At 51.4% G+C, this 23,407-nt stretch overlaps 2 protein-coding genes across 9 annotated transcripts; one reads left to right on the forward strand and one right to left on the reverse strand.

The window, feature by feature from the left end:
• Positions 1–550: 550 nt before the first annotated feature.
• On the reverse strand, positions 551–20,547 carry LOC122384006 (mucin-19-like). The gene is made up of 13 exons (XM_043370937.1): positions 20,161–20,547; positions 15,964–16,111; positions 14,237–14,326; positions 13,727–13,945; positions 13,200–13,384; positions 12,872–13,025; positions 12,497–12,645; positions 11,961–12,131; positions 11,290–11,492; positions 4,551–9,829; positions 4,069–4,248; positions 3,478–3,603; positions 551–1,840 (listed from the first exon to the last, which is right to left on the reverse strand). Exons 2-13 carry the CDS (start codon positions 16,087–16,089, stop codon positions 1,763–1,765), a joined length of 6,960 nt encoding a protein of 2,319 aa, XP_043226872.1. The 5' UTR covers positions 16,090–16,111; positions 20,161–20,547; the 3' UTR covers positions 551–1,762.
• LOC122384011 (proteasome activator complex subunit 3-like) lies at positions 18,303–23,397 on the forward strand. 8 transcript variants are annotated; one of them, XM_043370953.1, is made up of 3 exons: positions 18,303–18,309; positions 22,051–22,413; positions 22,832–23,397. In XM_043370953.1, exons 2-3 carry the CDS (start codon positions 22,054–22,056, stop codon positions 23,225–23,227), a joined length of 756 nt encoding a protein of 251 aa, XP_043226888.1. In that variant the 5' UTR covers positions 18,303–18,309; positions 22,051–22,053; the 3' UTR covers positions 23,228–23,397. The 8 variants fall into 8 exon arrangements, with proteins under 8 accessions (XP_043226888.1, XP_043226886.1, XP_043226887.1 ...); XM_043370951.1 differs by lacking the exon at positions 18,303–18,309 and adding an exon at positions 19,570–19,590; XM_043370952.1 differs by lacking the exon at positions 18,303–18,309 and adding an exon at positions 20,651–20,680.
• Positions 23,398–23,407: the final 10 nt, after the last annotated feature.

Below are 23,407 nucleotides of genomic sequence, written 5' to 3' on the forward strand. Positions count from 1 at the left end.
CCGGCGCTAAACACGGGAGACCACGCTGTCATCTGCCAGCGGCACGTCAAACTGTCGATTGGATGATGTCAAAATCATCACCTAGCTACCGGTGAACCGGGAGCAGGCAAAGTCGGGTAGTGAGACCGTGGCGTCAATCCAAGTGTCAACCATTGGCCCATTTGTAATAGGCGTTGCGTAGCGACGTAACCCGGAGCCACGGTATAGAGAACTCCCGGAGCCACGGCCACCAATTTCACCCATCAAACAAAATTTCTTTTTAAAAAATCTTGCGTGAACTGAACTAACCAGTAACCGGATCCGACTGCAATGACTGGTGCCCAGGTACCGGGATTTGTAATTCTTGTTTATGCTCAAGACCCAAGGACCCTGCATTCGAAATATGGAAGGACTTGCAAGATTCATACTTTCAAGTTTCAAGTCATGAAACCGGATTCAATTGCCCACCCAGATACATTGCACGATAACGTTTCTTGGATTCTCTTATCTCAGATTCTTTTATTCTCGAATCCTTTTTAATCACCGTAGAGCCAGTTTTCACGTAAGTCACTCTACTCACACCACGTATATTCAACGCCTCCGAATGGGCCCAGCTCTCACAGGAAACCATAAATAAAAGCATACACAACGAATGAGTGGCTGGTGAGAAAAATGTCCAAGTGCGATAGCGTGTTAGAGACACCTCACATGTGACCAAAAGTCACAAGCCCAAGAGCGTTTGTACAAAGAAAATCGTAAGGAGCGTCACGTACGAAAGATGATATCTCCTAAGCCGAAGTAGGATTTGATCGGGGTGGGTAGACACGCGGAGTATGCTGCGGCTGGCAAGAGGCAGCTGGCAAGACCAAACATCCTTCAGCAGTCGTCAGCCACCAACACAACACACAGGCACTAATTACCAAAGCTCGGGCTTGCACTCAACGCCGAAATTATGTCAGGAATTATAGATGGCAACCACACTTTCTTGAAGCTCAGGTTAACGCCGAAATTGTCAGGAATAGAATGCAGCCGCACTTTGTTGGAAATATGCTCTAAGCACTTACGCTGTGCTCTACAGAAAGACAACGGAACGATAAATTCGTGAAAAATTAAATACGCAATAGGAAAGCCGATGATAGACACACGTTCTAGCAATATGGCGCAACATAATATCTTCAGGTAGTCTACTGTCTTTGGAACACTGAGATTGGCCTGATAGCCTACGATTATATAACTACAACATGGAATTTGTACTGACCGCCATCTTTCTCTCAAAAGCAGCATTATGCAACAATTTAGAACTAGTCTTGCTAGGTAAACTACCAATGAACCAAAAATAAAACACAGATCCCCGCTGCAAATCACTAACCAAATTATCAAAAATGCAGTGCAGTTTACCGCAAACGTAGACACCTAACTTCGCGCAGAGCCCCCATAAACACGTATTTGTAAAGTCTGCCTGTTCGCGCGTGTGCCGACAGTCGGCCGGTAGTTCACTGGCAGTCCGGGCAGGTCAGTTCGCGATGGTGCGTCGGACCGCGGTGCACTATCGAGACCTGGGACGGCGCGGCACTGACCACACACACCGCCCGGCAGCCTGGCCCGGGCGGCCATCACTTGTCTCTACAGTGCGCTCTAGAGACGTCTCGTCCCCCAGTGCTAGGTCCGAACTCCCGCACACTCTCCAATATTGTACTTCTGCTGCGGCGGCGCTGGGCCGCTCCGGGGTAGACCCGCCGCCCGTCCGGCGTCCCCCGCGGAACCGGGTGACGAGCCCTGACGGCTAGTTGAGCAGGGTGCGCTGGCGAATCACCTTGCCGCTGGGCACCAAGACGCTAGGGTTGCCGTCACGGAACGACACCTGTCGAACGGACGGGCAGTCAATGGTACAGCTCCCTGGCGCAGAGTGGATGGTGCAGTTACGAGGGTGCGAGTAGATTGGTTATGTGAATCGGAAAAGTACATGACGTGAGCAGTTCAATTCAGATTTCAGTTTCAAAGCTGAGTAGGGGAGAGTGGGGTAATTTGGCCGGTGGTGTAAATTGGCCGCCCCCACCTGTACGAAAGCTGATAAAAGTGAATGAAATAACTTTAGTCTCTATTCATTTGTCATCGGCAGAACTAACTCGAGAACAAATGTCAAAACTTTCCCCCTCCTAGTTTTATTCAAAATTAATAAAACGTGAATTTCGTTAGAAAATGGTAACTTTTACTTCCGTTTAAAAATTTGTATAACAAGTAGTATCTGGGCTGTATACGAATTCCAACATTATAGCGCCATTTTTGAGGGTGTTCAGCGATTCCAAGAGCAATTTCATCTAGTTCTGTACAGCCATGACGACTTTATAGACAACAATTTTCAGAATGGCAATGTGGGGTTATTTGGCCGGGACTAGCGGGGCAACTTGGCCGGTGCGCTCAGAGTCACTATGCTGGGACGGCCGAGTTGTCGTGGTCAATTATACCATAAAGGACATAATTCATGACCAACTTTGACTACCTTGATGCCATATTTCCTATTGGACAGCTGTAAGGGCATGTGACGTCATCAAAGGTTACCTAACGCTTTTTTGCTAAAAAAAATACTTACAGAAAAAGATACAGCCGCGCAAATGGTCTCATTGTGTTCAGCTCGTCAAGGCGCATCGAATGATATACATGATGACCTTGAACTCACGTAACCTTGAGGTCAAGCGACCTGAGGTAACGTGACCTGAAGCCAACCTTTGACCTTGACCTCTTGAGGTCAACACATACATGTTTCGATGCGGAATGATGAGAGAATTACGATGGTACTTTTAGTTTTGGCCTAGCTTGATTACTTCAAAAGCTATTCGTAAAAAACTGTCATCGCATCTAGAGCCGCTATTTTGACTATTTTCGACCCCTGTGACGGCTGAGTCAACCTCAAAAATGCTTCAAAGGCGTCGTAGGACACGCGTCATTGCTGAATGTGAAGCTGACTCGCCTATAACAAAAATCATGGCCTCAAACTAACACCGGCCAAATTGCCCCACACCCCCGGCCAAATAACCCTGCTAGTGGGGCAATTTGGTCGCTTTGCAGACCTTTGTAATACGCCACAATTTCAATATAAGTAGTTTCTCTATCATTTCAAGTTTACTGTCAAAGAAAGTAAAATGTATGCCACACTTGTCAGCGTTGAGAAAATGCAGAAATGTGTTGTCGATTTTTAGTTACATCGTTTTCTAAAAAAGCGGCCAAATTACCCCACTCTCCCCTACTCATTGTGAGTTCTGAGAGACGTACTATGCCACTAGATCGACATGTTCTTGATAATGCCAAACACTTTTTTTTCGATAAATCACAGGACGAAGAAAAAAACAAATTGTAAACGCCCTCGCCCCTCCACCGCAACAGTAATAATCGTAGCACGATCAGCCCATCCCTTGGACATCTTTTCATTACCGAACGCTGCTGTTTCTCATCCCGAACATAAGCAGCCACCCGCCCACCAGCTCGCCCCTTTCTACCTACCTGGTACTCGACGAAGCAGCGCCGTGTCACGTAAGTCACCGGCACGGGCTCGCTGTCTGCGGGGGCACGGAGCAGCAACGGCGCGCCCACCTCCGGTAACTGACACAAGATATTCCCCGACATCTCCTGAGGAGACACACACAGATCACGGTCGGCGTTAGCTGTTAGCAAGTCGGACGGGAAAGCCAGTGACATGCCGGCTTGTCGATTGTTTATTGGTCGCACATGTAACCAGGGCAGATATGGGGTACCCGACCAACGGAGGTCTCAAAGAAAAAAAAAATACAAAAGAGAACGCGACCAAAAACAAAAGTAGACTTCACCACTGATAGCTCATGAGCCAATTTGCCCTCTTAACAAAAGGGCAAGTTGGTTCAGGAGCTTGCAAAACTACCAAGTTTTAGTGAACGTAGAGTTTTTATGATATTAGTAGCTTACCCTGAATTCCATAACAAAGGAAGTCGAGTCGTTTCTACACTGGAATATCTCAAAGTCAGCCATTCGCCATTAATTGAAACAGCACACAAGCTATGGCACTCTCTCTCTCTCTTCTCTCCGCCACACATTAATATCCGTTGACCCGAGCCTTACCGTGAGCTGTTTGGGCGATATATCACTGCGCTGTGATCCGTCCGGCAGGGAGACTGTGAACGTGGACCGTTCTATGCGCCGCTCCACGATCCCTCGCCGGTACGTGCCGTCCGGGTGGAGCGCAGTCACCGACTCGCCCTTCTTGGGCACACGAGAGTCCCCGGGTCGAATGGGGCCGGGCTGCAGGGAAGTGATACGATTGCGTTAGATGGAAAATAGTATGGGGCATAGTGTAGTCATGATTTAAATAATTGATGGAGAAGGCAACAGAATGGAAGGCGTACACGACTAAGCATGGAGCATTATTTGAAGCGGTATGCCTTTGTACCTCAAGATATACATAGCATGTGAAGCTAATACGCCATCACCATCAGGTACAGCGAGAGTTCACGATAAGACTAATAGATATCATGAGATCAATGCAACAACGCAGTACGCCGCAATTAAAAATACAGATGTTTTGGCTAGTTCTGCCCACTTACCGGTCTGCTTCGGCGGTGCGGCGCCTGGGGCGTGGTCGAGGTGGCCGCGGAGGCCGGCTGCTGAGCGGTTACACCAGACTGCTGAGCGGGTACACCAGACTGCTGAGCGGGTACTCCAGGCTGCTGAGCGGGCACACTCGTCTGCTGACTGGGCACTTCAGTTTGCTGAGCGGGCATCTCAGGCTCCTCATCGAGCACAACCACCTGGTGCTGCTGGGTCGGCACGGCGTCCTTCTGAAGCGGCGCGGTCCTCTGCTGTGGCCTGCCGTAGTGTGCCCTGGCCGCCGGCCGGGCTGCCGGTGCCGCCTGTCCCTGTAGCGCCGCCTGTAGAACGCTGTTGGCCGCCTTATGCTGCGCCCAGCCCTCGTGCTGCGGCCGGGACGGGGCGCGCGATCGGTATCCGATCGGTTCGTCGGTGTAGTAGTGACCGACCGGCGTGGGGGTCTGGTAGTTGGCCGACGTGGTTCTCTGATAGTTGGCTGGTTCAGCAGGCCGGTAGTATACTGGCGCGGAGTTCTGGTAGTTCGAGGCCGCCGACGACGCTGTCCCCACTTGCAGAACAGTTACTGAAGACAGCTGAGCCAGCTGGGTGGCGGTGAGCTTCTGGACTATTCCGTCCTTCAGTGTCTGTATGGACGGGAGCTGCGGCCGCTGAGCGGTGGGCGGACGTGGGACAGGGCGGGGAGCAGTGGGGACCTGCTGCGGCCTGGTAGCCGCCGCCGACGGCTGGTTCTCCTGGTACCGATAGGTGACGCAGCGTGAACCACGGATCATCTGCTGCGGCCGCGGCGGGATCGGCTGCGGTGGCGTCTGCTGAGTTAGCGTCGGCCGCGGCTGCTGGCCAACAGCGGAGTACGTCTTAGACGATTTATTGGGAGCTGTACCGTACCCCACAGCCGTAGCAGCGCAGAGTTGTCGGATGGCAGCCACGTTATCATCCGGCAGCGCACCGAGGGGCAGAACGTCGGAGGATGAGCCGCCTGCTGCAGTTTGTGGGACGGTCTCACTCATCGGTAGCGAACTACCCGTGGACTGAGAGACGGTGACGGTAACTGAGCGCGCAGCCGACTGAGGGGAGCTCGTGGAGGAAGTGGTGACCACTTGGTAGATAGTCTGCTGAGCAGGGACGGAGCTGGGTTGTGTGACGCCTGAGATAGTAGGCGACTTCTGAGCTGTCGCGGTGATGGATGGAGAACTCTGCGCTGGTAGAGGGGAGGCCAGTGGATCCGCCTGATACTGAGAGTCTCCAGACGCACTCCTGCTCGGCTGTGGCGAGGAGAAAGTAGCCGTCCGGGAAGAAGGCTCAGACGCAACTGGTAATGTACTCTGCAGGCCTGGGGTGGATACCGGCACAGCGGTCTCCCCCGAAGGGACGGCAGCACTGTTCGATCCGGTCTCGGGAGGCGTTAAAACCGTCGCGGTCGGTGAGGAAAAGATGGCGTCCAGCAGCGCTTTCATGGCGGAAGCATCATCACTGTTTAACGTAGGTGATTCAGTAGCAGAGGTTGCTACAGTCGAAGGAGACGTGACCACCGAAGAGACAGGGGTAGGGGAAGCGGTCATCGTCTGAGGAGACGAGCGAGGCGATGCTACCGTTTGTGGTAGACCGCCCGTCTTCAGGTTTTTCTGAGACTGAGCAGTCGAGTGGACGCTCTGACACGGCGAGTTGGGCGTGACGGCGATCTTCAGAAGACTAGTTCTTGATGACAGTAGAGACACGTTCTGACTTGTTCCGTTAGCTGGCGTCGTCGGAACGGTAAGCTGCGAGGCTGCGCCCCGATAATCCCCGCCGGCTCCTGCCGTCACTAGGGGGTACTGAATGGTGACGCCCTTCACCCTCACGAACCCTGGCCGGGTGGCGGCGGCCCGCGGTTGGGGGCGTGCTCCGCCGGGAGTCGCTGTTCCGTATGCACCGGGTTGGGCGCGGCCCGTCCCCACCGGCCTGGTCGAAAACCGAGGTGTGCCTCTGCCGGGGCGCACAGTACCTACGCCGGCAGCGTTCCAAGGCTGGATGGTAGTACGGACGGCTAATGACTGTCGAGCAGAGTTAGCGCCACAAGGCTGCGTCGCTTCTGCTTTGATGATCGGAGACGGAGTCAGGGTCGCTTCTGCTTTGATGATCGGAGACGGAGCCAGGGCCCGGTACCGCTTCATTGAATCTGCCACAGAGGCTCGAATATTGAATACGCCAGGGCTCTTCTGCGGTGACGATTTCTGCGGCTGGTTGCTGGCGGCAGGTGCCGAGGAGACGGCATGGGCGGCTGAGGCGGGGCTGGAGGCGGTAGCGGCCGCGGCGGCGAGGCTGGAGGCGGTGGAGGCAGCGGCGGCGGGGCTGGAGGCGGTAGAGGCAGCGGCGGCGGGGCTGGAGGCGGTGGAGGCAGCGGCGGCGGGGGTGGAGGCGGTGGAGGCAGCGGCGGCGGGGCTGGAGGCGGTGGAGGCAGCGGCGGCGGGGCTGGAGGCGGTGGAGGCAGTGGAGGTAACAGTGGCGGCGGCGGAGACAGAGGAGGCAGAAGAGGCGGGGGCAGTGGCGGCGCAGGCGGCCGCGGCCTGCGGTGTCTTACGCAGAATGGAGGGTCGTCGAGCCGGCTGCCGCTGCTTACTGGGGACCCTGGTCGGCCCTCCTGTGTTCGACTTCAGCTGCTTCAAATGGCACAGCAGTCTTGCCTGGGATGGGGTGATTACCGTCAATCTCGTCGCCTCTGACGGCATGTTCTTCGCCACCAGCTTCAGCTTTCCAGTGGTCTGTGTCACCCCTGCTGGTTTGGGCGCCAACAAGGGCTGGGTGGCTGACCCCGCACCACTCACAGCCGCTGATTTTTGCGGCGCCGGAGTCGGTCGGCCCTGTTCGCCAGCCATCCTCGCCTTGACCAGCTGCAAGTAACGGCGCGCCTCCTGCACGGAGAGCGCCCGCGGCGGCTGCGGGGTGGCGTTGGCCTTCCTCCCAGCCGGCGCCTGGCCGCGCTGTGGCGAGGCCGCCACACCGTCCGTCCGGCCTACGATCACGATTGTCTTGCCGTTGAGGGACGTCTGTTGGCCCTTGGCACCTCCAGGTACCGCCGCGGCGCGCTTATTGAGAAGTTTAGTCGCCAGGGCCTTCTTGGCGTTTCCGAGTGAGGCACTAACGCCACTCACTGCTCCGTTACCAGTCTTACCAGCTCCCAGGGAGGCAGCTGGCTGAGGGGTATCATTAGCGCTGTCCGGAGCAACACTGCTCCCATTGTTATCGGCGCCTGCACTGTCCTGCAACGACGCCTCAGATGCAGCTTTGGCGGCCTCCAATCTGGCGGCTTCTGCTCTGGCGGCTTCGGCCATGAGTTCCTCAATCCTGGCGGCCTCCGCCTTACGTGCCTCCTCCATCCTGGCCGCCTCTTCGGCCTGCTTCTTAGCCCGCCGCTCAGCGCGAAGTTCTGATATCCCGGGCGCGTTGCAGCGCAGACACTCCTTCTGAAGCAGTTTGATAAGGCGTATGTTGAAGGCCGACAGCTTCACCTCTTTCATCAGCTTCTCCAAGAAACGGAAGCGGCCCAATGGGTCCCTGCGGTGGCCGACCGTAGTTCGAAGATCCCGCATCGCGTAATATACGAGGGTAAGACGATCCGCATTTTTCAGCTTTTGAGTAACTGCTACGGAGGGCTTCTTATCTGCGGTGATGACTTCAGGAGGCGTCTGATTCGGGGTAACTGGCGAGGGCTCCAGGACTGGGGTGGACGGGGGAGCGCTCGGCTCCTTCTCAGTCTGAGGCTGGGAAAGAGGCTGGTTTTCGCACACGGTTGGCTGGGGAGGACTAGTGGATGGATCACCCGTGAGAGCCGGCGGCGACGCCTGTTCCGATGGCGCTGCAGCTCCCGGCGAGGGAGGCTTGTCCTGTGCTGATTGTCCTTCATCTGCCAGTGTGTCGGCCACCTCGGGGCCTTCCGATACCGCCGGCTGCGGCGACAGGGCGGGCGGGGGTGTGACCGACACCGCACCCGACGGCGACGTGCCCTCCTCTGGCGCCAGCGAGACCTCTGGGGGCTGTGTCTGCTCCGGGTTGCTCTCTAACACAGACGGTCCGTCGGGCACACCGGCCGGGGGCGCAGCAAGCTGTGGCGATAGCTTGGGCGGCGGTGGCGTTAGTAGCCCTGGGTCCGCGTTTGAGTTGGGAACGGTCAGCGTGGTTATGACTTCCAAAGCGGACATTTGTTCGAGCGGCGCTGGTTTTTGAGATTTGGTCTCTTCAGTCGCAGGTACGTCCGGCACCTTCACGTCTTCAGACACGTTCGACTTTGTCGCTGCAGGCTCTGTGGGCTGTTTTGCGGAGGAATCCGGCAGGATCGCTTTGGAGGGATCAGGAGACCCGGAGGGATCAGGAGACCCTCCAGCATTGATATCCGAGACCGACGGCGTTTTTGAATCATCAGCGGGCGTCTCCGGATGTTCAGAACCAGATCCAGACTTCTGTGGCAGTTGTTCTTCAACCGTCTTCGAGGCCTCTGGATCAGTTGGCTTCGCGACGTTCGCCGTCTGCGTCTGGGACGTCGCGGCATCCTTTTCAGGAGTTTCATTGGTGGCAGAGGGCAGCTGGTGAGCCTTCCAGCGCTCCAGACTGTCGTTCTCCCGCAGCCAGCCGACCACCGACACAAACAGATTCTCCAAGAACTTACGCTGCCACTCCTCAAATACATGGTCTGGGATGAGTGTGTCATCTGTGTGCTGAGCTTTGGGAGCAGGCTGGTGGCGCAAGTTTATCGTCCGCTTCCCACCTCCTACGCCTGTCTTCACAGCACAGGACGGACGGTACTCCTCGCCACTGTCACCTTCTGATGCAGACTCGGACTTGACGTCTGCCTCACTGTCTTCCTCCACTTTCAGTTTCGCCTCCTTCTTAATTCCTTGCTTAACTTTCTGTCTTGCTCTCTTAGACGTGTTTATTCCAGATGGTCCAGGCTCGCTTTTAATAGCCGCCGAGTCAATCTCTATTGATGGATCCCCTTCAGCGTTCACCTCCGTTTTGACTATGCTCTTCCGCCTGCGTTTTCCGACTTGCGGTACCATAGGCTCCGATTTGACAGCGTCCGCCAGCATCTCCTCCTCTGATGACGTGTACTCCGCGCCCACGGGCTTATTGGCCTTGCGCCTCTTGCACTGCCTCTCTCTGAGCAGGCGTTTCTCCTCCGCCTTCCTGCGTTTGCGGTGTTTACGCTCCACGCAGGCCATGTAGTCGTCGTCAGAGTCGGACACTGGCCGTCTCCGACCGCGTCCGGGACCCAGAGGCGGCAGATCCAGCTCGTCCTCGTCATCTGCGAACGGACAGCGCCGTCAATGTCACTTAATATGTTTACATGTGACACTAGACATTTAATGTAAAGAGCTAAGAGAAACTTCACTTCAATCTCCGGGCTACAAGGTCGAAAAGCGACAGCCGATGGAAGGAAATAATATAAAACACACCGTTGATCTTAACCCTGATATTATTTGACCTTGTGCATGATCATTGAGCAATGAAGCGAGTGAACATGTTGTTGCAGTCAGACACTTGACCTTCACGTCGTCTTACATATCCTGGACTATATTACACAAAATAAATTATCATCTCTGATCAAATCTAACACGATATTCGTGACCAGCACCCCGGAAAACCCCATAGCAGCCCTTGTGCCGTCGAAGGACGCAAAATGGCCTGTGCCGGCGAGGGTTAAGTACCTACCAACAATCTGGTACGAATTTCTTCTCATTAACCCTCGCCCATGTAGGGGGGGGGGTTGGTGCAACCCCCCCCCCCTGAGGTTTTTCGGAAATAGTGCAAAAACGGCGGCGCGCAGCGCCGCCAAATTTTGGGTACCTTATGGGGCAAACCTTGCGCATCTTTTGATAAAAAAATTGACCGGGTCATGTCAGGTCACGGAGTTATGACGTCACAAAGGGAACAGCCTCCGGCCGGATTTTCACAAACTGAGTGCCAACGCCCGAGGTTTCCTGCCGGTGGTACGGACATCGGTTGATGGATCGTGATGAAACTTCCCATGCATGTTGGGGCAAGTATTGGCTATCATATGGTATAAGAAACTTGACCGGGTCAGGTCAGGTCACGGAGCTATGACGTCACAAGAGGAACAGCGTCCGGTACTATTTTTGAAAAGCGCCCGAACCACTATTTTGCTAATTCTTGTCACCTCAATGGGAATATGCAGCAATATTAGCTTCTATAGGGAGCAAATGGACCTCCCAAATCCAAAAATACAATCAGATTTCAAAAATTTAAATTTTGATTTTTCGAATTTTTGCCGCCGACTGTGACCTTGCCGACTTCAGGCGCTCCCAACGCGCCATTTTTAGAGCTAGGGAAACGAAATACATACCAAACGATAGAGAATTGATCAAGGAACACGATAGTGAAGGTTTCAAGTCGATATCTCCCACCGTTTTGCCGCAATCGCCGCGGAAAGTTGAACAAGTCTATTTTCCGAAAATTTGACCTTTGACCGGTCAAAAGTAGGTCAAATGTTGATCTAGGACCAAAAAATATACCACCAATCGCGAGATCTCGGCGAGAGCAATCCGTTGGTCTTTTCCGCTAAGCTCTACGACGCTCCGTTTTCAAACGCCAAGGGGGGGGGTCGCACCAACCCCCCCCCCTGCATGGGCGAAGGTGGCAGATCGCCGTTTACGGGCGAGGGTTAAAACTTCCAACTAGATTCCCTCATCCGTCCATCTCCCTCCCCATCCCGGCTTCATCTCACTGGTCCCATTCAGCGCTCACCGGTCACCCCGGCCTTCAGGTAGACATCCTGCAGCGCTAGTAGTTGGTCGTAGTCCATGGGCACATCGGCCACGTCGGCCGGCGGCGGAGAGCACGTCGATCCGGCGTCGTCGTTCAGGTCGCCGCCCGTCCGCTCGTGGATCGGGTGACGCTTGTGCAGGCCGGCAGAGGCGTCCAGCGGCGCCTCGGCACCCTCCTCCACCCTGAAGCCACGCACAAAGGGTCGTCAAGAGCCGAGGAATGCAAGGTGAGGTACGGGGTGGGTCGATTCCGCGCCGGTGGGGTCGGGCGTGTTTAGGAGGGTTCTGCGCACAGCGAGCACGGTATGTTCACTCGTGTGCAATTACACAATCGGTGTCAAACTAACTCCCGTTACGAATTACGAGCACAGGCATTCGTTCGAACAAGAGAAGTCGAGTCATGCGCTCCTAAATGACAAATCTTGATGAAACGTGGATGAAGGCAATAAAATGGCGAGCAGGAAACCCTGGACGTAATTTTGTAATCATTCATCCCGCCATCTCGATCCTCTCAGTTTGTACCAGCAGAAGCAATAACATCAGACACTTGATCACTGATAAACCCCGACTCAAATCAATCCCCAGACATATTATGCACACCCGAAACTGCCGGCATGAGAGCTACAAGCAGATCCCCGTTCATCCTCTCACCCTGGCTCGAGGATCGCCGGCGGCCGGTCGGCGATGCCCGGGTGGGACGGCACCATGATGTCGGGCCTCTCCGGGTGGGGTCCAATGTCCTCACCCTTCAGCCATTGTTCGTACCGCTCCGGCTGCAGACGCTTCACGAACGTGTCCATGTTGATACGCACCATGTCGTCCCTGACACGGACGGGAAGGAAGAAGAGAGGTCAATGACTACCTCAGACCTCCTTTTGTCTTCCGTCCCGTAAAATGACCGGGATAAAATATGACCGACTGCCAAGCTAACTGTAATAAGTTAGGCAGCTCGCACGAATTTTAATAATTTTTGTTCCATGTTTCCATAACAATTTCTTGACCACCTAGATGTTACATCAAAGTTCATTTATATGTCATAAAACAATGACCAAGAAATGTCCCTCGTTGCAAAATGTCGATACATTACTCCCGTTGAACAGTGAAAAACATCGGTAACCATTTAACAGCAGCGGCCACTCATGACACTGATCGAACTGCCAGTCTGTCTCGTCCCACTCCCAACTCACTTGCAGTAGCAGAGAGTGGCCCGCTTGCCGTACTCGACCCAGCGCGGCGAGGCGAAGTTGGTCGACTCGGCGCAGTTGAAGCCGTGGTTGTACCCCGAGTGGTAGCCGTAGGGGAACGTGATCATAATGTCACCAGCCTCCTGAGTGATCTGCGAACGGCACATGGAACATAGCGAAGCGGTAAAATTTGGCATTATCGATGTTACATACACATTATAATAAAGAAACGAATTTAAGTCGTATGACTTACGTTAGTCACCTATTTAAAACTGAGGCAGCATGAGTAACTCACTTCTAAAGACAAAGACACGGCTAGCGTGGCGCCAACTGCAAGCATCATCAACTTCCAACACCACAGTCAGCGCCGCCACTCACCCGGTTGAAGGGCACGCCGTGCTTCTTGAGAAGCTGCGGACTGAGCAGGATAGACTTGTGTCTCAGGAAGGCGGGACACTGGCGCGACTCTGTGGGGAACATGGCGGCGGCCAGCTGCTCCAGTCGCCAGCCGTGCGCCGGCGGCACGGCGTACCTGGGAAACGGAGATGGCAGAGTGAGAACACACCACTCAGTGATCACACATACAGAAAGACGAGAATGGCATACTGTACCACCTGACGAGGTGAAATGAGACCAAAAAGGTAGCTTTTTTGTAGCACTGCTATCCTAGCACTCTACAATTGTACTAAACATGCGATCAACTCACCAGGATTTGGGCGCTCCGTAGTGAAGGTAGTTGATGCTGTACAGATCCATGTCCTCCGTGTGCCAGGCGAACGTGGTCTTCCACATGCCGAAGTACAGGTAGGCTGTGTTGACGCCGGCAATACTCAGGCCGTAGTCCTCATCGACGTAATCGAGAATGGTGCCCAGACGATTTATGTTCCAGACCTGAGGAAGCGAAACAACGAAGAATCTCATGCAACGAGCTAAATCAATATTGATCAGTGCAATCCGATCACAAATATCAGGAATAAAGGCTTGGGAAAGTCAATACTACATAATGAGACGGCAAAATTGATCCATCAATTGCCTATCTTGTGGAATAAATAGCAGCAGCTGACTACGCACCGAGAGTGAACAGGGATATTCACACAAATTAGGGATATTACCGCAAAATGAAGTCGACTCTCGAAAAATGTACAGTCGCTAAAATAGCGCACCAAAGAGCCTCTACCAGCAAAATCTCTTCCTACACCACCCCCGCCGCCGCGGTGCCCCGCCGCCACTCACGTCACAGTCAGGGTCGGTGAGCGAGCCGCACACGTCAGCGCCGTAGATGGGCGACACATAGGTGACGTTCTTCCAGTAGCGGCGCTCCAGGTCGGCAAAGTCGTCGTGCGGCGGAGCGCGGTAGTGGCGGCCGTCGGCCAGCGCGCGGAACTCTGTAACGCTGAGCCGCGAGCGGAGCACATTCACCTGGCTGTAGGCTCCCAGTCGGCCCGTCACAACCTGTGAGAGACCGGGACAGGGTGTGAACAGTCAGATGGCACTGTTTTGAAGATGGGGTGTATAAGAAATGATGGAGAGGTGTACCGAGCCAACCCAGGCTTATAACACATCGCAATGCTACGAGCAGTCAAGAATGATGACTTATGGCGGTTTGTAAGTAGGATCTCAACATGATGGTGTCGTACTCGTTTTCTTTTTACACGAACGTTACAACCTTATTGTGTAGAAAGAATGAACCTAGCAAAAGCAACAATGAAGAGATAATAATTGATACTGATGTCTAGTGGTTACCTGTGCAATGGGATGTTTGATGGCCATTTCGCCAACATCTTCCATTTTGAAGCCTGCTTTGCGGGGAACCCATTCTTTCGGTGGAATAATCTGCAAAGAACAATAACACAACACACGTTAGCATACCAAGTAACGGAACATTTTCAGAGCCTGGTTCTACGGTATTTCCTGTACAAGAGCATTACTTATTAATTGTATGTCTTTAGGCACATATCTTGCATAAAAACCAGAAATTCACATAACAGCTTGAAATGCCCTTTAACCCTCGCCCATGTAGGGGGGGGGGGGCTGGTGCAACCCCCCCCCTGAGGTTTTTCGGAAATAGTGCAAAAACGGCGGCGCGCAGCGCCGCCAAATTTTGGGTACCTTATGGGGCAAACCTTGCGCATCTTTTGATAAAAAAAATTTGACCGGGTCATGTCAGGTCACGGAGTTATGACGTCACAAAGGGAACAGCCTCCGGCCGGATTTTCACAAACTGAGTGCCAACGCCCGAGGTTTCCTGCCGGTGGTACGGACATCGGTTGATGGATCGTGATGAAACTTCCCATGCATGTTGGGGCAAGTATTGGCTATCATATGGTATAAGAAACTTGACCGGGTCAGGTCAGGTCACGGAGCTATGACGTCACAAGAGGAACAGCGTCCGGTACTATTTTTGAAAAGCGCCCGAACCACTATTTTGCTAATTCTTGTCACCTCAATGGGAATATGCAGCAATATTAGCTTCTATAGGGAGCAAATGGACCTTCCAAATCCAAAAATACAATCAGATTTCAAAAATTTAAATTTTGATTTTTCGAATTTCTGCCGCCGACTGTGACCTTGCCGACTTCCGGCGCTCCCAACGCGCCATTTTTAGAGCTAGGGAAACGAAATACATACCAAACGATAGAGAATTGATCAAGGAACACGATAGTGAAGGTTTCAAGTCGATATCTCCCACCGTTTTGCCGCAATCGCCGCGGAAAGTTGAAAAAAAGTCTATTTTTCCGAAAATTTGACCTTTGACCGGTCAAAAGTAGGTCAAATGTTGACCTAGGACCAAAAAATATACCACCAATCGCGAGATCTCGGCGAGAGCAATCCGTTGGTCTTTTCCGCTAAGCTCTACGACGCTCCGTTTTCAAACGCCAAGGGGGGGGGGTCGCACCAACCCCCCCCCCCCCTGCATGGGCGAAGGTGGCAGATCGCCGTTTACGGGCGAGGGTTAAAGGGACCCTCCCACCTTCAAAAAAGTTAATGAATTGGCATGAAAGTGATGTCGCTCGGTTCAGAAAGAGCAAAAACGCATATCTACCAAATTTCATCGAAAAATATTCACCGGTTTTCAAGATATTAGACTTATACTTTTGTTTACTTTTTGGGATCTCCGCTGTTCCTAGCGACTTTATTTGAAAGTGCGGCATTTGTTGCGCGCAAAGCAGCATATACCACCGCGTGCTACAAAACGTTTTAGTCAAACATTTAACGGACGTTCGAAAGCCTGATGACGTCATCAGATTCCCGTAATGGTTAAGAGATAGGGACCACGCTGGTCCCACCCTGCAAGTAAAGGGAAGAAATTTCTTGAACACCATAAAGCTGCGGGGGTTGCGACCAGGATAAATGGTGGTTTCTGAGCCTGGCCGCAAACTTGGCTATCTCAACTCAAAACTAATGTTAAGGTGGGAGGGTCCCTTTAAGTCTTCTTATCAGTACATATTGAATATCATCAAAGTGCATACCTTCGCCACACCAGCCTTGTGCGCTCCTTGAGACTCGATGTACTCAATATACTTAGAAAAGTCCTTGAACTCTTCATAGGTGGGTCTAAACACCATTATCTCTGGAATAGCTTCGCTAAAAGCCATGGTGTTTGCCGTGATCCTCACCCTGAAAAAACGATTCCATGATAAAGGTCAATCCAATGAATCATAACAGGACAGTTTTCAGTCTAAAATAAAACATGACAAACAAGTGTAACCTAACCTAGGCTTACATTCACGCAAGAATCGATTGGTGTTTCTGTGCCAGTGTTGCAACTTGCAAGCAGAACAGCATCATAGCCAAATGAACCCAGCAAGAAGTTATGCTGCGCCAACAGTAGGAGCTTAGGTAGGTTCTTCTCCAGTCTGGAGCACCAGCACGTAAGCCAGACAAGAAAAAAAAAAATACATACACTACGCCGAACGCCTCGGGGACTCTCGTGCGCCGAAATTGGGCGCAATCGAAACTTTGCGCTGAATATTTAGCACAAGTTGCGCCGAAAGTTGATGCTTATTTGTGCCAAATTGTGTCCTTTTGACCTTAAGCCCATCTAAATGCCTACCTATGCCATAAACATTAAACCATTCGATAACAAATATCAAGAAGACTGGATGAAAAACCGGCAAGAATATTTTTCCGTCATGAGTTCATAGTTTTTCCAAATTTAAATGAGGGAGGACACGAGGTTGGCGTATAAATATGGTACCTACGAAAATGTCACCTCTTCCCTTTTACCACTACTACCAACTGACAGGCCCACGGCAGGCTTCCTTGTGCGTGCGCGTGACGCTGCGCACATCAGCTGCGGGGGGGGGGGGGGGTAAGCGCGTTCCCCTTCACCGCGGCCTTGTGCAGCGGTCGTTTTTAATGAACAGTGCGATATGTCAGTTCCAGTAATTCCACTTTCAGGACATACCAATATCGGAACATGTCGTTCGACATACCACCAGCACAGGATAATAATAGACAATCATCCGGAGTACAGAACGTTGATCATCATATTGCACTGTACGCAAAACGTCTGTGTTTCTCTTAAGACGACTCAGCGAGCAAAATATCTCCCAAACATAATCACGCGCTACATTACATACAGGGCAGGGCATGGGTAGGTTCCTTCCCAGTTCCCGGCCAAGCAATCCGATCACAGACCAGTCTTCTTGAGCCCCGGGAAACCTCACTTAACCCTTGCCCTGCTGGGGGATGGGGAAGGGGGGTGTTTGAACACTCTCCAGTTTCTCCTGCCCCCTCTCCCCAGCACTGTGGTTTTTGGCACACCTTATCATACATCTTTTTTACACATCGACTTCTTTATCAGTCGATCGACGTTAGTGATCGACTGATATGCAGCACGACCATCTGCCGTCAACTTTTCAAGTTGGCCTTTCCTTGTCAAGGTATAATTCATTTAATGTGTTTCGATGAGAGGAACACGATGCTGGTAGAAGTAAGCTCATGCAAGATTCGAGTGAAAAGTTATTGCAGAAAGACCGTTACCACAAAATATCCATTTGGGCAGTTTTTGCCCCCTTGCAGGCTAACCTGTTCGCCTTAGGCCAAACCTGAGGACATTTTAACGAAAGACCGTTATAAGAACTATCGAATGCGTTTTTTCGTTGTTGATGTTGATGTTGATGGTAACATGGATTTTTTACGGTCTGGCAGCCGGCAAGTAGGCAAGGGACTGTTTTGACAATTTTTTAGGGTCAATTTATTGTTCCCGTACATATGGATTGGTATTTTGTCCAATTATCAGTCTGGTGTGCTTGGGGCGATTTTCACTGTTATGGGTTTTTGAACTCTGCAAGGAAAAATCAGGAGATAGTAAGTTGAAATCTCACTGATTGCGATGTAGACAGCCAGACTGGAAAACAACCATACACTACGCCGGACGCCCGTGAGACCCTTTTGCGCCGAAATTCGGTGCAAAAGATTTTGCACTGAAATTTATGCATGATTTGCACCGAAGCTTGGGTGCCTATTTGTGCCCAAATTAAGCCACTTTTATATATAGCACATGTGCGCATCTACCGATCAAGGCTACATCAACCAGACAGAGCGTTCCAGGGCCTTGGACAATGGACGCTTTCCCATGCTTCAGCGTCCGAATAAGTTTTTTTTGGAAATTCAATACCTCAAATCTCAATACGCTTAGTGCACTGTAGCGTCGCACCGTGAAACAAGGCCGGAGCCGGAAGTTCCGGAGCCACAAAAATCGGCGGAGCGGTGTGATCGAGGCTGCCGGGGCCCGGGAGCCGGCGAGGGCCGGGCAGCGGAACAGCCCGTGCTCCAGCACATTAGCCTCTTCTCGGCACGGGGCGCCGCTTGTCTGGGCACTGCTGGTGCTGGTGGCACGCCGCGGAGTGGAAACAGCCGATTCAGTACACGTACTGGGGCGAGCGGCTCCAGTGGCCCGCCCTCATCTGTGATCTGGTGCACCGAAATGGGGTCCTCGCGGTCCTCTCCGGGGATAGGGAGCGGCGGCGTGCCCCCGAGGAGTGACTTGAATAGTGACTCGGACGAGCTGTCCCGCCATTAATGCGAGGCCGGACAACGAACCGCCCTGGTCAGCAAGCGGGCGTTTGAAGGCAGGGCGGCAGCTTGCTTCGCCAGGTCGTCCGCGCTCTCATTCCCCTCAATATTGCAGTGGGCAAGAACCCGCTGCTGACTGCAGAGGGGTGTTCACAAGCACCGCAAACTGCTGAGTGCAGTGTGTACGATGTGGGCAGCAGCCGTGGGGGTAGAGGATGGGTAGGCAGTTCTGATGTCATGGCTGTGTGAGCCGTTAGGTGGATGGTCCAGTCTCAGCCGGTCCCAACTGACCACAGCAGTCACTGCGTGCGGTGATGGCAGGATGACATAGGCATGAAGTGGGCAGAGCTTACAGCCTGTATATGGTCCGACCTCACACAGGGCCCGTGAACAGCCCTCAGGATTACTTAATGACCCTTGGCGATGTTCAACAAGGTCTTCCATACCTATCTCCTGAGAGGGTTGAGGCCTCACCTGGGCTGCCGCTCCTCAGCTTGGTAGAATCAGGGCGGCTCGGCTCGCCAATTCAAGCACATGATGACCAGGACATAATGTCTCATCCTGAGACCTTTCCAGAGCCGCCCGCAGGGCAAATCTGCTGCTAGATTGACCAGCGTGTCGACTAAATTCAGTGACTGTCATCGGCAAAAAATTATGAGTCCGCCCTGCCCAAAAAATAAGCTGCCGCCATGCACTGAGTTTAGCCGCATGTTAAGTTACGCCACAAATGCGCTGAAATTTACAGCGGATCTAGCCACTATGCCGAACATATTTGGCATGCTGTGTACTGTGTAGGTATTTTTACAGTCTGGGCACAGAGGAGGGATGACAGTGAAGAATAGGTAGGTACCAGTACCAAGTTTGAACCCAATGGCGGTGTAGTTGGTTTGACTGTGATAAATGCTGGGTTCATTGCCACAAGCTTCAGGATAAGTAACTTGAACTTCTCTTTAGAGTTAAGCTCAGGCTACTTTATCAGTGTTTTTCGGTTTCTGCGGGATTTCGGTTTCCGCGTTTTTACGGTTTCAGCGTTTTTTCGTTCCGGGCGGCCGCCGCGTGAACGTGGATAGTGATGGGTATGTGATCAAATTAATAAGTTATTCATGTTAAACATAGTCGTATTTTTACACAATTATAATTAAAAAATTGTTTTTAAGATTTTACAACTAACAAGAATATATTTTCAATCATATTTTTTGTCAGCTTAATTACAATTATCATATTTGAAGTAGAATGATGAGTTTTGAAACACATCTTGTCTTCTTTAATCATGAATTACACCATTTTCATTATTTTCATTTGAAACTGCTCCATCGTCACAATATCATTAGCAAAAATCACTTCTAATCATTCATCACTAAAACGAAATCCCGCAGAAACCGAAAAAAGTTCACAGCTCTGAACTTTTTTTCGGTTCCGACTCGTCTATTTTTGCGGGTTTTCGTTCCACGGGACGCCAGACTGGCAGTGTAGCTTGCACAATGCATTCGCTATGAGGCAAACTTGACGACGCGAACCGAAATCCCGCAGAGACCGAAAAAACGTCGGAATTCATGCTAGTGTAGCTTAGGCTTTAGAGTTTAGAGTTCTCATTAGAGTAAACCATGATATGAAGAGCACAAACAATAAAATGAAAAGGCACTTACCCAGCTAAAAGTTGCAGACAATCCTATTTTCCATTTTGAAGATCAAATGAAAGAACAACCAACAGGTTGTCACAAAAATGATATTCTGTGGTACTTTCTTGAAACACCAAAAATACGGACCCCTCTCAACACAATAACACAGAAGAAAACACACAAATTCACTTTGCGTCAAGGTTACGATTTTGGAAAACCCAAGGAAAACCATTAGAAGTTCAAAGACGGCAGGAATCTTGAAAATGACGTCAAAATTATCGCTGCATATTGCATGTTGTAGGAATCTTATTCTTGACAAGATTAATTTACATGAAAAAAATACAGCAGTTATGATATGCACGACTGGCATGACGGGCACGAACAAAGAAAAAAAGACTACATTTTTATGTGAACGACGCTGTAGAAATGTCCCTCCATATCATTGGTAGAAATTAATGACGTAACAAGATCGATCTAGGCAAAAATAACGTAGTGGTACTAGAACACGCATGTTGTAGGCTTGAAAGTCTCCCATTCATTCAATATAGTCCAATTCGTCCAATTCAAATTGCAACCCGCAACAAGCCAAGGCAACAACCCACAACAATCTGCTTGTGTGAAAAACAGAATCAGAATATTTCAATTTTCTGTCAGACTTTTCAAATATTGGGATCTAGGATTTGTGGAAAAGGATAGTAAAAGAGGTGCTGGTACTGTAAGGTGAAGGGAGGCTATTATTTGAGACAGCAGGTTTTCAATATAAAATGAAAACCATTTGATATTTTTTGTCATTTTTACTCAGGTGATTAACCGCTCTATTACGCATCAACCCTAGCAAAAGTGACAAAAAATATTGAACTGTAATCATTTTATAATGATTTTTAGATGTTCTTAAATAGCCCGACCTTGCAGTATCGGTTTGATTGACCTAAGGTTCTGTGTTGCATTGAACATGATGGTAATGAAAATTTGAATTTCTGAGGCCACATTGACATGGCCACCCATGTGGTCTACATTGCATTCATGTGGTCTGTTTGGTTGACCAATGAGATGCCAAGAAATGTTAGCAATGATTTATTTGGGAAAACAGCAGCATGCTGATAAAAACATTGACTGAGCAATGTCCTGGTTAAGGGATGCAGCATCAATAACATCCTGTGGAAACTGGAAGACAGTTCCAGCTACAGCCAATGATATCTGGTGCACTTGACCACTGTCATTCTTCTCAGTTCAGCCTCAACTTGGTTGTGGATCTCAGGAGTATCAAATGCTGGTTCTTGGCTATAACAGTAACTGGAGGTGTTTACCAACACAGCTCTATGCAAAATCTGCATTTCAACTTGTGAATTGTGATCTGTGGACTGTGCCACACCACAAGAAATCTCCACTGATTGATGCCAGCACAGATTGATGTCTCAACTTGCCATGTTCTGCAGTCTGCAGCCTTGCTGCTGCCATGAGCACAGACATGATGAAACTTCAAGTTACAAATGAGCTGAGCCAGCAGTGTTTGATGTGGCTGAAATTCAAATAACTCACTTAGGTATATGACTGCCTAGTACTCTGGTAAAAGCAAACTTTTATTTGACAAATCCTGCCTTTTGATTTAACACTTGCACTGGCAAAATGAGTCTTTGTAGCCACACTGCAGAAAGAAGGCAACATTTCTTAGCCCCAAGGAGGAAGCAGACTTCTCATCACATTTCACCTTGTCACAACCAAACAATATTGCCAATCCCCTGCTCAAGCATGATGTGAGCTTGCAGAACCTGATTGGTTTGTAGCCTTTGATTAATACAGATTTGCTGGTGTTGACCAAAGTGTGTTATGTCTTTGGCACTCTTTGTCACCATTTTATGGCGATATACCTACCGCTAACCGCACCACTGTAATTTATCCAATGTACTATGCCACCAGGAGATGCCCAACAGCAAGGTTTCGGCGGAGGAAGCACGGGAAAAGGTATCTAAGTACAAGGATGACATCAAGGTGGAGGGCGAGCGTGTCGTCAATGACGTGCTGCCGCAGCGGATCCTTGAGATGAACGAGCTGCTGGAGCAGGCGCCGTTCACCACCACCGACCTGCGCCAGTTCCACAGCGCTCTGCAGGTGGGCGTGCCGCCGCCGCTGCACGCCGATGGACAGCCGCCGCCCGGCAAACGGCGCAAGCGCAGCGAGGACGCCGGCGACGGCGAGTCTCCCCCGGCCTCCTGCCTCCTCCCGCACGGCTCTGTGCCGTGCAACAAACCCATCACCGACATCATAGAGATACTCAAACCGGTGAGAGGGGACGACTATGATGGATTAATGGTAATGTCACTGCTGGTGGCTGAATTCGACTCGTTTTCATATTTTGTTACGCTTCTTCTTTTTTACCGGCTAACGATCCCTGCGGCCGTTGAAATATTTTCATTAATTTTTGTTGGTGTGTACAATTGGCAACGGAGAAAAACAGTCCAATGGCTTACCATGAGTAAATCCATGTACGACCGATAATTTCACACTTACCGTCTGCATGGACTGGCCATCCACATATGTAAGCGAATGGCACCGGCGCATCAAACGATGAAAAGAATGAAAACGTAACTAACTGGTCAGGCTGTAGATGGCGTTGGCAAACAAGACATGCGCAGGTGGCGGTGCCTTTGCGGATTTCTCTCACTTTGTCGACTGCTGACGTTTTCCCCTTATGTCGCAGATTATCCGGCGAATCATGGAGGAGACGAATTTGCTGAAGATGTGGGTGACCTACATGATTCCGAAGATCGAGGACGGCAACAACTTTGGCGTCTCGATCCAGGAGGACGCGCTCGGTGAGGTAGCTTCGGCTGAAACCGAGTCGGCCACTCACTTCTACGAAATCTCGCGCTACTTCAGCTTCCGAGCCAAGCTGGTCTCCAAGGTGGTCAAGTACCCGCACATAGACGACTACCGACGCGCCGTGGAGGAGCTCGACGAAAAGCAGTTTGTCTCGCTGCGGCTGACGCTGGTCGAAATCCGCAACCGGTACGCCACCCTGCACGACGTCATCAGCAAGAACCTGGTCAAGATCAAGAAGCCTCGGTCGGTGGACTCAGCCGAGTCGATGTACTGAGCGTTACCGTGCGCGTGCGCAGTGACGCGGAGACTCTGCCGGGCGGGCGCCCTCGGGTCGGCCCCGCCCACGTTCCAGTGCTGGGGCGGCTCGGGTCGCACAGCCAACAGTCATACTTTCATGGATCATAATCGTGCCTCACTAGAATAAATACACCTCGGAAGGTGCAAGGTGTGAGCT

The sequence above is a fragment of the Amphibalanus amphitrite genome, unplaced genomic scaffold, assembly GCF_019059575.1.
Source record: "Amphibalanus amphitrite isolate SeventyFive unplaced genomic scaffold, NRLGWU_Aamphi_draft 000179F_arrow, whole genome shotgun sequence".
Classification (NCBI taxonomy): Eukaryota; Metazoa; Arthropoda; class Thecostraca; order Balanomorpha; family Balanidae; genus Amphibalanus; species Amphibalanus amphitrite.

Excerpts from the sequence above, each read along its gene's own strand:
- LOC122384006 (XM_043370937.1), bottom strand. The coding sequence starts at position 16,089 with ATGGCTTTTAGCGAAGCTATTCCAGAGATAATGGTGTTTAGACCCACC. Across the intron at positions 13,946-14,236 it reads TCAAACATCCCATTGCACAG|GTTGTGACGGGCCGACTGGG; the intron begins GTAACCACTAGA and ends GGTCTCTCACAG. Across the intron at positions 13,026-13,199 it reads TACGGAGCGCCCAAATCCTG|GTACGCCGTGCCGCCGGCGC; the intron begins GTGAGTTGATCG and ends TCCGTTTCCCAG.
- LOC122384011 (XM_043370945.1), top strand. Across the intron at positions 22,414-22,831 it reads TCATAGAGATACTCAAACCG|ATTATCCGGCGAATCATGGA; the intron begins GTGAGAGGGGAC and ends CTTATGTCGCAG.